The sequence below is a fragment of the Xenopus laevis genome, chromosome 2L (assembly GCF_017654675.1).
Source record: "Xenopus laevis strain J_2021 chromosome 2L, Xenopus_laevis_v10.1, whole genome shotgun sequence".
NCBI lineage: Eukaryota > Metazoa > Chordata > Amphibia > Anura > Pipidae > Xenopus > Xenopus laevis.
The window spans coordinates 27,998,187-28,013,506 of NC_054373.1; the positions used below are offsets into that span (position 1 = coordinate 27,998,187).

Genomic DNA, 15,320 nt, shown 5'->3' on the forward strand with positions numbered 1-15,320 from the left:
TTCAGTTATCCAAAGCTTACATGATATTTAGGGTCAGTATTGTATTTATAGTATTCTATTAGAGATCCCCATCAGGATACATGCCAATCCCAGGTCTTTTTGATTAATTTATATTTAGCGAACTAATAGAATCCAATCAAATCTTTGCTTTTAAGTGTGATGAGAAAAACGACTGTATTTGTTGATTGGTTCTTATGGCCAACTGCACAGGTGCAATGCATCCCTTATGTTACTGAATGTGCAACCATATAGAATAACAATTATTAGACTTTTTCATGTCGAACCTGTGTCCCCCCAGCTCTTTAACTGACAAAACCCTAGTACAGTACCCACTGGCAGTCAAAGGCTATCGAGGGAAGCAATTTGTATATTCATGATTCATATTTTCTCCCCTTGAGTTTGGGGTCCCATTTTACCTCCCCAGCTCTCCCCTATACTGTAACCCCTGTCCTGTAAGACACTTTGCCCACATTTCTATGTTTTTTTTAGCTGTAACTGACTCCCAATTCTGACATTTGTAATATTAAGGAATATTGGAGAATAATGGATCCAGTGGGGAGAGAGAAAGAGAGAGAGATTCCACTGCTGCCTCTGTAGGGAGAATGTATCCATGTAACCAGCTGCCTCATCACCCCCCACTATCAGCACAGACCATAGTTGCAGTATTAAAAGCTTCTGTTCATTTCCTCAAACCCCCCCTCCACTCCTACATCAGCCTCAATATCAGTAGCAACGGCAGTAGCAGAAGAAGTAGCTGCTTCCAGTACAAGGCTCACACAAGAGAACTGCACGGCATCTTTAAATACAACCACAGCCGCTCTCTTCTTCAGGCTTGACTTAGCATTGGGCCAAACAGTAGGGGTGCATCTTTCACTGCCTAAAAGTTGGGAGGAGGGAATTGGCTGCCTCTCGTTTCTTCCTCATTATCCGTGCCTATGGATACCACTGTAAATAAGGGACTCCTTTCATCAGGGTTGGCAATGTAATTGCAAACAAGCAGAGCAGCCCTTCCGAAAGAGAGGAAACAGCAGATGCGGCTGCCCAGATCTACGCTATGTTTTTAAGATAACAATTCTTTTTTCCATACAAGAAGAAAAAAAAAAAACCCAGCCAAGGAGGGGGCCGATCATCTTTTGTCTTTTTCACTCTTGCCGAATAATGAGCCTTGGTTTGACCTAACAATGCTTCCGATATCACACTCATTTTCTCATCCCCCCGTAGCCCCTAACGATGCTGCTTTCTCTTCTACCCACTTGGAAGGAAAACAATTGTCGCTTTTGGGATCTAGACAATAGGAGCTGATGTCATTTTTAGTCCTATCATTTTTATTCCTATCTTAATATTGGTCGTCTATTTTTTGTTTCTGGAATCATTCCTGGAATATTTTCCAAACATCACCGGAAGAAAAACAGGAGGAATGAACCGGCAGCTGGTCAAAATTTTGACAGCCTTACTTGCATTAATTTTTGAGACTAGCAAATTCAGGTAGGCAAAATTAATTCTGCTTTGCTGATGAGTGCACGGCACTTGCAATGCTTTAACGTGGTGGGATACATTGATGATATATATTTATTATAATGATTAATGTGCATGTGAATTATTGTACAAAAAAATTAATTTTTCTACAGTCAGGTTTGCGATTTCTGCCTCTCCTCTGCTGAGATTGAGACCTCTCTGGGAGAAGTTGATGAGTGCTCTGGCTCTGACGGTCATGTAGGAATGAGCAAGTGTTTCTGCTTTATATTCAGGAGAACCACCAATGGACTCACTGCGTGCCTTCCCTTTTCAAAGTCTGTATAAAAATAATACAAAGCCTGGAGTGGTAAAAATAAATCACTGGCAATGAAACAGACTAAAAGCAGTGAGTAATGCTCCCGAATTAAGGAAGAGAAAAAGAGAGGACCGAAGGCTGGATTCTATGAATCCTCATCGCATATAGGCTTTTATATGAGGTTCCTTGCCCTGTCGCATATATATGTATGTATATATATATATATATATATATATATATATATATATATATATATATATATATATATATATATATATGTATGTATAGTATAAGGATAGATAGAGAGATAAGTGTGTGTGTTTCCACATTATATATACAATTATCCTCAAAACCATCACATTAGAGCTATAATGAAGCTGTGAAGGAATGTTCTGGCGGACAAATATTGCCATTTATGCTTTCATAAGTCACCAGAACATCAAAGCAAAATGCCCATGATTAATACTTCTATTCCACCCACTGCTTCAATTAATTTACAGTTCTGTATCACTATGCCACTTACAACATCCACATAAATCCACTGGGACAATACCGAGAGGCCTTGGGATGACTCAGATGCCAAAGAACTCTCTCTCTTTCTCTATACAAATCCTGCAGCCAACATGAAGCTTGCACAGTTTATATGTAAATGAGATTTGATTAGAATGATGAACGTGGCGACCTTTTCTATAGTCTCTGAAAAATAAGGCATTCTATGGAATGGGTCTCCCTCCCAGATAATTGTCCAGCAACTCAGAAATAGCCGGTTAAATAAAATGCCTGGGTAACCATGAATATAAAGGCAGAGTTTTCCTTTCTTAACACTGGTCTTTTCATTCTGTTTTATTTCAAGTTTTTTTTTTACAATGGGTTCATGTTTGATTGCTTAGGGTTAATGTTGTCAGGCTATATATGCAATCACTAAATGAACTGATAATTAGCATTGCATATGCTCCAACACTTATATTTAGTGTACTTCCTCCAGTTTTCCCAGCATACCTACTTTTTAAGGGATAATGTTAAAGTAAAACTATTTGATATAGGGGGGGTTGTAAACGGTATAGTGTATTTTACTGAATTTGGAAACACCCAATTTAAGAATTTTCATTTGTTAATTACAATTTCCAAATTCCATTTCCAATATCTCTATCTATCTATCTATCTATCTATCTATCTATCTATCTATCTATCTATCTATCTATCTGTCTGTCTGTCTGTCTGTCTGTCTGTCTGTCTGTCTGTCTGTCTGTCTATCTATCTATCCCCTCCCCCCCATCTCTCTCTCTCTCTCTCTCCCTCTCTCTCTCTCTCTCTCTCTCTCTCTCTCTCTCTATCTATCATCTATTTATCTATATCTATCTATCTATCTATCTATCTATCTGTCTATCTATTTATTTGTCTATCATCTATCAATCTATGTATCTATGTATCTATCATCTATCTATCTATCTATCTATCTATCTATCTATCTATCTATCTATTTATCATCTATTATCTATCTATCTATCTATCAACTATTATCTATCTATCTATCTATCTATCTATCTATCTATCTATCTATCTATCAACTATTATCTATCTATCTATCTATCATCTATCTATCTATCTATCTATCTATCTATCTATCTATCTATCTATCTATCTATCTATCTATCTATCAACTATTATCTATCTATCATCTATCTATCTATCTATCTATCTATCTATCTATCTATCTATCAACTATTATCTATCTATCTATCTATCTATCTATCTATCTATTTATCATCTATTATCTATCTATCTATCTATCTATCTATCTACTATTATCTATCTATCTATCTATCTATCTATCTATCTATCTATCTATCTATCAACTATTATCTATCTATCTATCATCTATCTATCTATCTATCTATCTATCTATCTATCTATCTATCTATCTATCTATCTATCTATCTATCTATCTATCTATCAACTATTATCTATCTATCATCTATCTATCTATCTATCTATCTATCTATCTATCTATCTATCTATCTATCTATCTATCTATCTATCATCTATCAACTATTATCTATCTATCTATCTATCTATCTATCTATCTATCATCTATCTATCTATCTAGCTATCTAGCTATCTATCTATCTATTATCCATATATCTATTATCCATCCATCTAGCATATAACTGTCTACCTATCTTGTTTTGCTCTCTCTTACTCATGTTATGTCTGCCTGTCTTTCATCCCCTTCTCTCTCTAATATAACAGTTGAAAACAAACATTTGCCCAGTCACACAAAGTAAAAACAAAGTTGCCCAGTTATATAAAGGGAAACCATTGGATCCAATGCAAGGCTCGATTAATTACGATCATGGAAAAGCAACAAGCTCCTGCCTAACTGCCTAACTGCCTATGCAATGTAATACAAATAAGTGATACCAATTTCTGCTGTGTTTAGGACGGCTTTTTGCAAAGAGCATGAATCCAGGTCTGGGAAATCTCCCCCTATGTCTCCTTCAGATTTTTTGGACAAATTAATGGGCAGGACATCGGGCTATGATGCTAGAATCAGGCCAAACTTTAAAGGTAAGTTGAGTTTAATGAATGCATGTGAGTAGAAGCAAAGGCATAGATTTGCTGTAATGACTTGTTATTAGTGTCAGACAATTGCTGATCCATTTAGTAACTGGGAAACATGATGGAAAGTCATATATTGGATTCATGCCTTCTTAGACAGACGGAAAGATAAGGTTGAATTTAAAAGGCAAAAAGCACCTACAAATACATCTTAAGTAGGTTACAGAGTCACAGGGGGTCATTTATCAACACTGGGCACATTTGCCCATGGGCAGTAACCCATGGCAACCAATCAGATTGCTGCATTCAATGTTCTACTTGCAGCTGGTTTCAAAAAGCTAATCACAGATTGGTTGCTATAGGTATCTGTCCAGGGGCAAAACTGCCCAGTGTTGATAAATGAGCCACACAGTCTGCTGTAGGGCTCCATAGACTGTTTTAATATAACCCAAGGTTTATAGAATTATTGGCCAACTCCATAGCAAATGTTGGACAGCCCTAAACAATAGTTATGTGAATATCTCTGGAATAAGTGTTAAGTATGTATGTTTTTTACATAGATAGTCTTGAATTAAATTATCTAGTAATAAAATAGACTTAGAATGATGTAGAAAAGGAGGGGCCAGAATTTGAGCAACCTTGGTCTTCTAGTGTGCTGAACTATAACTTTCACATCCCACTGACAGCTAAAAAAAGACTTAATGTTGCCTATTCATGAAAAACAGATCAGTAATTGAAAATTGGCATTCAACCCAATACTGGAGGCATGTCTAGTTTCCCTTATAACTAAATAACAGTTTACATTCCAGTTAGACAAAGGGGACAACAAAATAATTAAATAATTAAAAAAGGGTCAATTGCAACATTAATTATATTACTGTATATTATTATTTATATTAGAGAGCTGCTGTCTGCAAAATACTGAATAAAATTTTTAAGGTTAATTGCCCCATTACATTCAGCCTATTCCGAGTGTTTTGATTACCCAGAGTACTCAGGTGCATGCTTGTTACTGATAGCACTTAGTCTGAGCTAGTGATTTACTCACGTGAAGTTTTTTCTGCCATAAAATCTAGACTTTGTATTCTCATTTTAATGGCTATGAAAGAAGTATGATACAGAATTTAAGTGCTGCTGTAATATGTTTAGAAATAAAAAAAAAATGTTTTTTTGCAATTAAAGGTCTTTTTGTTATGTGCTTTCCCACCATCGTTGTATTTCCTAATTTTTTTACAGTCAAATCTGAGCTTTTTGTGTATGTCTAAAAAGCTGTGAATCCATCATTTGAATGGTACTTCTCCAACACATTTCATTCATTGCTTCCATTGCCAATAACATTGATCATGAATAATGGATATTCCCAAAGAAGAAAATGTCCTTTTGGCCATTAACAATTGTGTAAAATTGTGTAGGATCAATTTGTTGAGCGTAAGGTATCATTAAGGAGATATCTATCAAATTTACAGCCCTCCAGCTGCTGCCAAAATTAAATTCACACCATCTTGCAGCAGCTATGAGCAGGGGTAGTTTTCAATAACCAGAGGGCAGCAATAGTTGATTAAATGAGTGTCAAGCAAGGATTTAGGCTGGTGTCTTATAATGATTAATCACAGAGAATTGACCGAATTGCAAACAATGTGTAGCTGTGTGTTGGGCCTGTTGGAGAAAGCTGGGCAATTCACCTGTCAATCTAGCAGTCTGGATCAAAAGGCAAGTCAGTGTAAATGTGCCCATATTAGTCTGGCAAACAATTCAATGGAACACGTGGCAGGTGCAAGAAGGGTCAAGCCCTTTTGATCTATTAGTGAACAAAGCAACGTTTCGGGGTAACACCTCCCACGTGGGCCATTGAATTGTTTATCTGTTGGATTGGGACTGTGCCGATGAATCCATCATTGAGCACCGGGCGTTTAATACTCTGAAGGCCAGGGAGTGCGAGTTTGGATACAATTTAGTCTGGTCAGTATGGTCCATATGGCTCTAGGTCAGGGATCCCCAATCTTTTTTACTTGTAAGCCACATTCAAATGTAAAAAAAAGTTGGAAAGCAAAACAAGCATGGAAAAAAGTTCCTGAGGGTACTAATTATGGACTGTGATTGACTATTGGTAGCTCTATGTGGACTGGTAGCCTACAAGAAGCTCTGTTTGGCAGTACACTTGCTTTTTATGCAACCAAAACTTGCCTCCAAGCCAAGAATTCAAAAATAAGATCCTGCTTTGAGGCCACTGGGAGCAACATCTAAGGGGTTGGGGAGCAACATGTTGCTCATGAGTCACTGATTGGGGATCACTGCTTTAGGTGATTAGAAGTTTATGAATTATTGTGTGAGCAACCAGTCACAATGGGTTTGTGTTTGTGTTTGTAGTGGTGTGATATACTCCTCCTCCTCTGCTGACCTGTCACTGTACCAGTAACCAGAGCCTGATTTGTTGGTGGTGAAGTAGAGAGAGTAAATAATCCAAGCAGTAGCTACAGGCACTTCACTCATGAATGCCACTGGATTAATAATTTCAGCAAATTTAAATTTTTCTTGAATGATCTAAACATTCCAAGTTGGTTTATAATCCTCAATGCCTATTAAATATTTCTTTGCTCAGATGGAAACCCACTGTGTTATACCTTCCTTAACATCAGCAGTGACATCCCGGAGATTTGCCTTATGGCCCACGAGACACTGTCTCAATATATGGTCAGATGGTTGGCCGTTGTGTAATACCTTCCTTGACATCATCACTGCTATCCCATGGACTTGCTGTATGGCCCACCAAGAGACTGTCTCAAAATATGGAATACGGTTAAATTGCTCCTTGATCCATCAGAAAGTTGAGACTGGAAAGTAATGTTAGAAAATGTATGTCAGCAGACATGACATTAACCTTAGCGTATTTCAATTTACTTATATTAAATGTTTTCTTTCTATTTTATCTCAATTTACAGATGCCTTTAACAGCAATATGTTATTTTTAATAGTCTTGTTTTAAAATTTACTCCAAGACATTCCGTGCCTTGGCTATGCACTGAGGGGGAAAGTGTTAATAACACAAATGATGTGTTGCTAGGTCCCCAGACACCCTTTAGCCAATAAGCCATTATAGTGTGAGTGCAGGAATAAAAGTGTTGCTATTTGCCCCCCATTACCTTATAGACAGGCTGCTATTACACATCTCACAGTTCAGTTGTTTGCAGCACACCAACTGCTATTAGGAGACATTGAGAAATGTCATTGGCTGAGTAGACAGTGCAGCCAAAAGCAGCGGAACTGTATTCTAGAAAATAGGCTCATCTTCAATATTTATATATATGTTATATATTTTTAATATAATATCAAAATCAGCCCAAACAGGATATTAATAATGATGGGCGAATCTATTCGCCAGGTGCGAATTTTTTTCGAAAAATGGACGCCAGCGTCAAAAACGGGCGATGGCGTCAAAAACGGGCGCTGGCGTCAAAAACGCAAAAATTCGCAAATTTTTCGGCGAAGCGAAATGGCGCAAATTCGCCCATCACTAGATATTAACAAGAATTTGAAAATTACTAGATTAATAAGCAAATAATGCTATTGTATATTCTGCTCTTAGGGGGTTATTTACTAAACTCTGAATGCAAAAATTTGTGATTTTTTTAAATAAAATCTGACTTTTGAAAAAAAATCATGATTTTTTCGGAATTTATTAAACCTTGATGATGGAAAAGTCCTAATCAGAAAATCCGGCATTTCAGACCTGTCGAGGTTGCATATAAGTCAATGGGAGAAGTCCCAATGATTTTTTGATGGGTTTCGTGCAATACCTCAAATTTTTGGAGTTTTGGGGCAAAAAGCATAAGAAATCAGAGTGTTCTTATGAAAATCTGATTTTTTTCCTGATAGGAAATTTTCGGGAAAATGTAATAATAATTAAGTGTAAAAACCCGAGCGGATTTGATTGGAGTTTGTAGCAGAAAATTTTGAGATAAAATCTGACTTTGATAAATAACTCCCTTAATGTATGAATTTAGAAATGAGTGTCCACTGGTCTAGAAAGAGTATTTGAAGCTTGTAGTATACCCCAACTCTACTAAGCTACCATCAATTACTGAGACCTGTGCCAAAACCAAGATGTTCTAATGTTCTGTTGAATACATCTAACGTCAGTGCCAGCAAAATATTACAATGTGCTGCACCAAATGTACTTGGTTGTATTAGATGTGAAATTCTGCTTCAGTGGACAATTTCTGAAAACGGTACTTTAGAGAGAAAGTGACAGCCATTGGTCTTCTAAATGCAACAGATTTACATGATCCAGCATCCCACCATTGCTATTTCAGAAGTTCTTTCCAATAGTGCTCTCTCTATCATGTAAAGTGATTATATATCGAGTGTTGCTAATTAAATTGAAGTAACTAAAATTGAGGAAACAAATAGGATACTACATAATCCTATGTAATGAGGACAGGGCAATACAAGGAGAAAAACACTAATAATGCTTGAACGTGCTGAAAGCTGTTTACAGTCTTAGAGGCCCATTTAAAGGTCGAATTTTAGTGGTATTTTGAAATCTCGATAAAACTAATTTTCTTTAAAACCCCAATTGCCATGAAAATTATTTAAAAATCTGAATATAAAAAGTATGAATAAAAAAAAAAAACACAAGCAATGTGCTAAATAATCCAAAAAAAAAATTCTAAAACCTCTAAAAAAATTACTAGCAAAAAAAAAAGTCCCAAAATCACTAAAAGTCTGACTGGCTAAAAAAGGTCCAACAAGATCAGAGCAGCTCTCACTCATTTCTATAGGACCTTGACTACTTTTACTTGTTGAATTTTTGTATTAGCGTTTTTGTGGTTTTTAAACTTCATAGAATTTTAGAGTTTTAGAGAAATAAGATAACAAAACTTTAGAGAAAAAGTACCATTTGTGAAAGAAATAGAAATCCAAAGGTTAGTAATTTGGCCAATTAATGTATAAGGAAGCTTATAGCACACCTTAGACTAGATTGTAGGGATATTCAACCCCAGAGGCCTCAAGGTAGTGGATGAGGGCGCCCTGTCCAATGACCAATCACGGTAGCATAGTTTTTATTTCTTGTCTTATATATTCATCAAGATGATTGATGCCATGAAATGTTCTTCCATCTGAAATCGTCCTATAAGGTCACAGGGCCAGGAGGTGGAAAGCTTGAACTCTTTAAAAAACTCATTAAAAAAACATCTGCCCTAGATATCATAGCTCTGGAACTATAATACCGGCCTTATCACTTTATGCCCAAGGCCATTCCTTTCGGAAGAATTGGAAGCTGTCACTCAGCGTCTGTCCCTCAGGGGATAACAGTGACCACTGTTGGGTGTTATATTGTCCTAAATACAATTTTACAACAGGGTATCATTATTTAAGTATCTGCAAGCTAATTTGAGATCTTTTTGATGTTTTTGTTCCTTAAGAACAAACTATATACTGTTATCCAAATATAGGATTTTTTTACACTTATCATTTATATTGTATATCTCCTTGACACTAATCTCAGAGTTTCCAGCCTATAACATATCATGCCGTATGTTTTTATATTTAAGTTTTGTAATTACAGGTATGGGACCTGTTATCCAGACTGCTCGGGACCTGGGGTTTTCTGGTTAACCGATCCTAAGGGATTCATTTGGATCTCCATACCTTAAGTCTACTAAAAATTCATGTAAACATTAAATAAACCCAATAGGCTGGTTTTGCTTCCAATAAGGATTAATTATATCTTAGTTTGGATCAAGTACAAGTTACTGTTTTATTATTAAAGAGAAAAAGGAAATTATTTTTAAGACTGTGAATTATTTGATTAAAATTGAGTCTATGGGAGACGGCCATCCCGTAATTCAGAGCTTTCTGGATAGCAGGTTTTCAGATAATGGATCCCATACCTGTACCAGCATACTATAGAGATTTTCTCAGTATCTCCTATGATGGATACCAGTAAATCAGCAAAGCATTTAAACATCCCCTCCTTTTCTGTTTATTAAGCAAAGAATATTTCATTTAAACTGATCCAGGTCCAGGTGTCCTTACAGATGTGATATCAGTTGATATTTTGGGTTGTTTGATTAAAAGAAATAATATGCTGAAGCCTTATACATATAATAAAAGAGACCTGTGATAGTGGGACTTTCCACTTTGGGGTTCTTCACTTTAAGTGATTATAGTTTGCTCCCATAAACATTACTCTATAGGCTTTGATAAACGAATTAAAGCAATCCATTTGTCTCTGATTTTTCACGGTAAACACTAATTAGAAATCTTTGTATATTTGGAAGCACTGCATAATTCCTATATCATTATAGAACTGTAAGATCTTGGTAAAAAATCTATAAACAATAATCCCCAGATTTCAGATTTATTGACAGTTAAAATGGTAAATAGGCATTAGAGTTAACTTGTACGTATCCTGCTTTGCACTCTATGCCTTTACCAGAATCCTTTGCAAAACCCCATGCAATAATTGCTCCTAAAATGCTTCTGTTCAGTGTTGGACTGGTCCACCAAGATTCCCAGGTGTCAGCGGGCCTCTTGCTTCTAACCATTTAGCATATTTCATGGTCATTCCCTATTTCTTTATGGAAATAAAATGCTTAATAATGGAAGAATATAGTAAGTAGATATAAAAGACTAGGAGAATAAAGAGGTTGAGTGAGGAGAGGAGGAATAATAGTTTGGAAAGTAGGCCCACGGACTAAGGTTTTCTGTTGGGCCCCAGGTATCCCAGTCTGACACTGCTTCTGTTATACAGTAACTGGGGCAACCAAATAAATATGACTTCCGTAAGTGCAGTGAGCAAAGGGCTATTGCCATGTTTTTTTCCACGATGCAGAGTTTTTTTTCCAAGAATTCCAGCGATCATTTGCTGCAATTGCACTACCCTGGGCTCAATTGCATCTGGTTTGCCAAATTTAACGAAGCCACGCATGCATTCAAGTCAGAAACAATTGCATAGAAGTCCATCTGGCATCATTTCTTTTGTCCCAGCTGGGTGCAAAGGGAACCCTGGAACTACTCACTAGTCGGGAGGTGGTGATAGATTCAGGGTTCCTCTGAGTCAATAAGAGTAACACTCAATTCGGAACAGAATGCAGGAAGGACTGAGAAGCGCCAAGTGCAACAATTCAGCACATTTTGACACAGAGGAGATCTTTATTCTGTGTCCATGATCTGATGGGATCTGATTTCTCCAGATAAAGATTTTCAGCAGTGGATTCCGGTCTGATACCTGGCGCTTCATTTTAATTAATGTGACATCTCTGCCTCCGGCCATGAAAAGACTGACAGGCCTCGATGCTTTCAGAGTGTCAGCACAGCATTATGGAAAATCATAACTAATGACACTGCAGTCTTTAGTGGAACAGGGGCTGCTGAAGCCTGACCTTTTGCACATGGAAAGACAAAGATAAAGAGCAGGACTGTGTAAATCATCTTCCATCCATCCCCTCGCCACTCTACCTCAGAAATATAACAGAAGTAACATTTTAGAAAAATGCAATCTGCTGCTTTAGTGAGTCAATATGATCTTTAGCAAAATATTTTCAGAGACAGAGATTATTTCTATCATCTCTCCATATGGCTATATTTTTCTACTAAATTCTTAATAGCTAAAGCACCCTATTAAAGTCTACTGTATAGCTCAGTAAAGTCATTATTAAACATATAGTTTAGCCTCAATTCACTAACAGACATGTTGTTCCAGACAACAAAACAAGACTAATGGTCTCAATGATAAAGTAGCAGTAAAACACCATGGGGCCTATTTATTAAAACTCAAATTTTTCTGGTCGAGTTTTTAAAGGGAAAAACTCAAATTTTTAGATGGAAAAAAAGATTTTTTTAGAAATTTATTATACCCCAAAGCTTCTTAAACCTGTCCAGGCCATGTAGAAGTCAATGGCAGATGTCCCTGAAGATGTTTCTTGACATTCTGGTTTTCGTCTGATAATCAAATAAAGTCGCGTTTTCGAGGCGTCAATTCGAAAAAGTCATACGATTAATGGAAAATGTGTAATCAGCTTAAATGTAGGCTTTACTGACCACTAGTTTGGGATACGGACAAATCATTTGTGAAAGATTCGGGTGAATACCAAACCGAATCTAAATCCTAATCTGCATATTCAAATTAGAGACAGAAAGGGTCAAAGAGAACCGTGCACGGTCACATAATTTTAAAGGATAAGTAAACCTTTAAAATAAGTGAATGTAAAATTGACGAAGGTGCTATTCTAAGCACTTTTGCAATTTACATTCATTATTTAATTTTTTCTAATTCGAAGATACAGTATTTTAGGATACATGTACTGTTAACATGAATACATTTTGCTACAACAGCGCCACCTGCTGGTCAGTTTCCGACCATTCTGACCACCAAGTAGTCGAGGAAAGAAAGAAACAGAGCTGCTCTGATGTTCTTTTGATTAATAAAGTTTATAGTTTTTTTTCTAACCATAAGAGAAGCCTGTTTCTTTCTCCTGACAACTCCCTCGACTACTTGGTGGTCAGAATGGTAGGAAACTGAACCAAAGATGGAGCTGTTGTAGCTCAATTATATTAACAGTACATGTATCCCTTAAGATCTTGGAATTAAAAAAAATAATAATGTAAATTGCAAAAGTGTTTACAACAACTCTCAACAATTTTACATTCACAGTATTTTAAAGATGTACTTGTCGTTGAAGGATTCAAGAGGCGCTTGGAATCCCACTGAAAAAGACTCAATCCTTGCCAAATCCTGAACCAGATCCAGGATTCGGTGCATCCCTATTTTGCAGTACCCACAATCTATAGATCTGTACACAGCAATACAATCACTCTAGAATGTACTATTGAATTCCTTATTAGAGCATCAGCAGTCACATCAATCATTTATGTGATAGAAAGACTTTGAGCACTGAGGATGATATTGTACTAACGTACTTGTACTACATATAATTTGGGGTTTGAATCACTTAATATGTCTCCCCAGATGATTCATTAGGAACTAGAAGAATTGCCTGTCAACAAAAGGTGCAGCGACTTAAGGTTTCAAGTTCAGGGCTCTACAGTTATAGTGTCACCTTAAGATATCGTGAAATTGCAGAAAGGCAGAGTTCAGTGGCCATAAATGCTGATCAAATTGATTTTTAAAGGAAGGGTGTGCCGTCATGTTTCTCTTGGCAATACTATGTGTTGTACGAGAGCTGCAGGAGTATATTGTGAATCTATAGACCTGACACAGCCATTGTTTCATCTCCTACTGGATTTAGCAGGTAACTGAATGTTTATTTTTGCAGTCGTAACCTTGTTCCTTGGGGTTCCTTGTATGTCACATTTTTCAAAACAAACAAACCAATTACTGCATTATTTGTTTGATATAAATATAAAACTGGCCAATTAAATCTAGATGTCATGCATTTGTGACCATGCTGGCCATTAACAAAGCAGTTGCACAAGAACCGTCTTCTTGATTTGAAGTGGCATGTCAGAGATTGTTTAAATGGATGAAGATGATAACAATGGCTTTTTATTATTAATATTATTGTTATTATGGTTATTGTTATTATGGTTATTATTATTATTATTATTATTATTATTATTAATAATAATAATAATAATAATAATAATAATAATAATAATAATAATAATAATAATAATAATAATAATAATAACAGTAATAATAATAAAGAAGAAGAAGAAGAAGAAGAAGAAGAAGAAGAAGAAGAAGAAGAAGAAGAAGAAGAAGAAGAATTATTATTATAATAATATAGCTATAGGACCTGTTATCAAGAATGCTCAGGACCTGGGGTTTCCAGATAAGGGGTAATTCTGCAATTTAGATATTCATACCATTACACTACTAGAAAATCATGTAAACATTAAATAAACCCAATAGGCTGGTTTTGCTTCCAATAAGGATTAATTATATCTTAGTTGGATCAAATAAAAGGAATTGTTTTATTATTACAGGGAAAAAAATGTTTAAAACCATTTTTGGATTACTAAGCTAAAATGGAGTCTAAGGGAGACGGCCTTCCCGTACTTCTGAGCTTTCTGGATTACGGCTTTCCAGATTACGGATCCCATAGCTTTAATAATAATATTACAGTAAAAAGTATAAACTACTGCTGAATACATTCTTAAGCAACTTCATTTTTTTTATCATATTAAGTGGATTATTTTTGATTTATAGATACTCAACATTGAGGGGCATATTTATCAAGGGTCGAATTTCGAATTGAAAAAACTTCGAAATTCTAATTCACAAAGCCCAAACCGAAATTACGTTTTTTTTGGTTGAATTGGTCCATTTTTGAAAGAATAGGTCCATATTCGGCTGAATTCGAATTGTACAAATCAAAGGAATAGCGCATTAGATCAAATTCGATTCAAAATTTTTCCTAAAAAGTCCACCAATTGACTCCAAATAGGTTCGGGGAGGTGCCCCATAGGCTAAAACAGCAATTTGGCAGGTTTTAGATGGCGAATGGTCGAAGTAGAATTTTTAAAGAGACAGTGCATTTTTGAATTTTTTTTCAAATTTGAATCGAATTTGGACATTCCCTAGTCAAAGTACACAAAAAGTAGCTCAAAATTAGAATTTTTTTCATTCAAAAATTCACCTCGACCTTTGATAAATCTGCCCCTAAACCTTACATAGTAAACTCTAATGCTGAATACTCTGTATAATAAAATTTGAGAACTTTCTTAACCAGTTGAGAGATAGTACAATTTCAGATATACAGGTATGGGATCCATTATCCAGAAAGCTCCAAATTATGGGAAGGCCATCTCCCATAGACTGCATAGTCAGCTTGTGTCACAATATTCTAACTCATGGTTTTCCACAGAAAAAAAAAGCCGCAATGCCAGTGAGAATCCCATTGTTTCATTCATTTTCAATGAGGCTAAAATACTTGAATGTTTTAATGAACTGGGAAAATAAATAAGTGAAGTTGTTGACAATTCCCATTGAGTTTTTTTCTGGCAACTTTTCATGGGTCCTGCC

At 35.9% G+C, this 15,320-nt stretch overlaps 1 protein-coding gene across 5 annotated transcripts in view; it reads left to right on the forward strand.

Annotated features, from left to right (window-relative positions):
• Window positions 1-796: 796 nt before the first annotated feature.
• glra2.L (glycine receptor alpha 2 L homeolog) overlaps window positions 797-15,320 on the forward strand; it is a 124,099-nt gene continuing 109,575 nt past the window's right edge. For 4 of the 5 annotated variants that reach the window (XM_041581624.1, XM_041581626.1, XM_018246018.2 and 1 more), the window contains exons 1-2: window positions 797-1,485; window positions 4,212-4,339. In XM_041581624.1, coding sequence (XP_041437558.1) covers window positions 1,418-1,485; window positions 4,212-4,339 — 196 coding nt within the window. In that variant the 5' untranslated portion in view covers window positions 797-1,417. Of the gene's footprint in view, window positions 1,486-4,211; window positions 4,340-15,320 lie in introns of those variants that run through there. The other variant, XM_041581628.1, reaches the window with a different exon arrangement.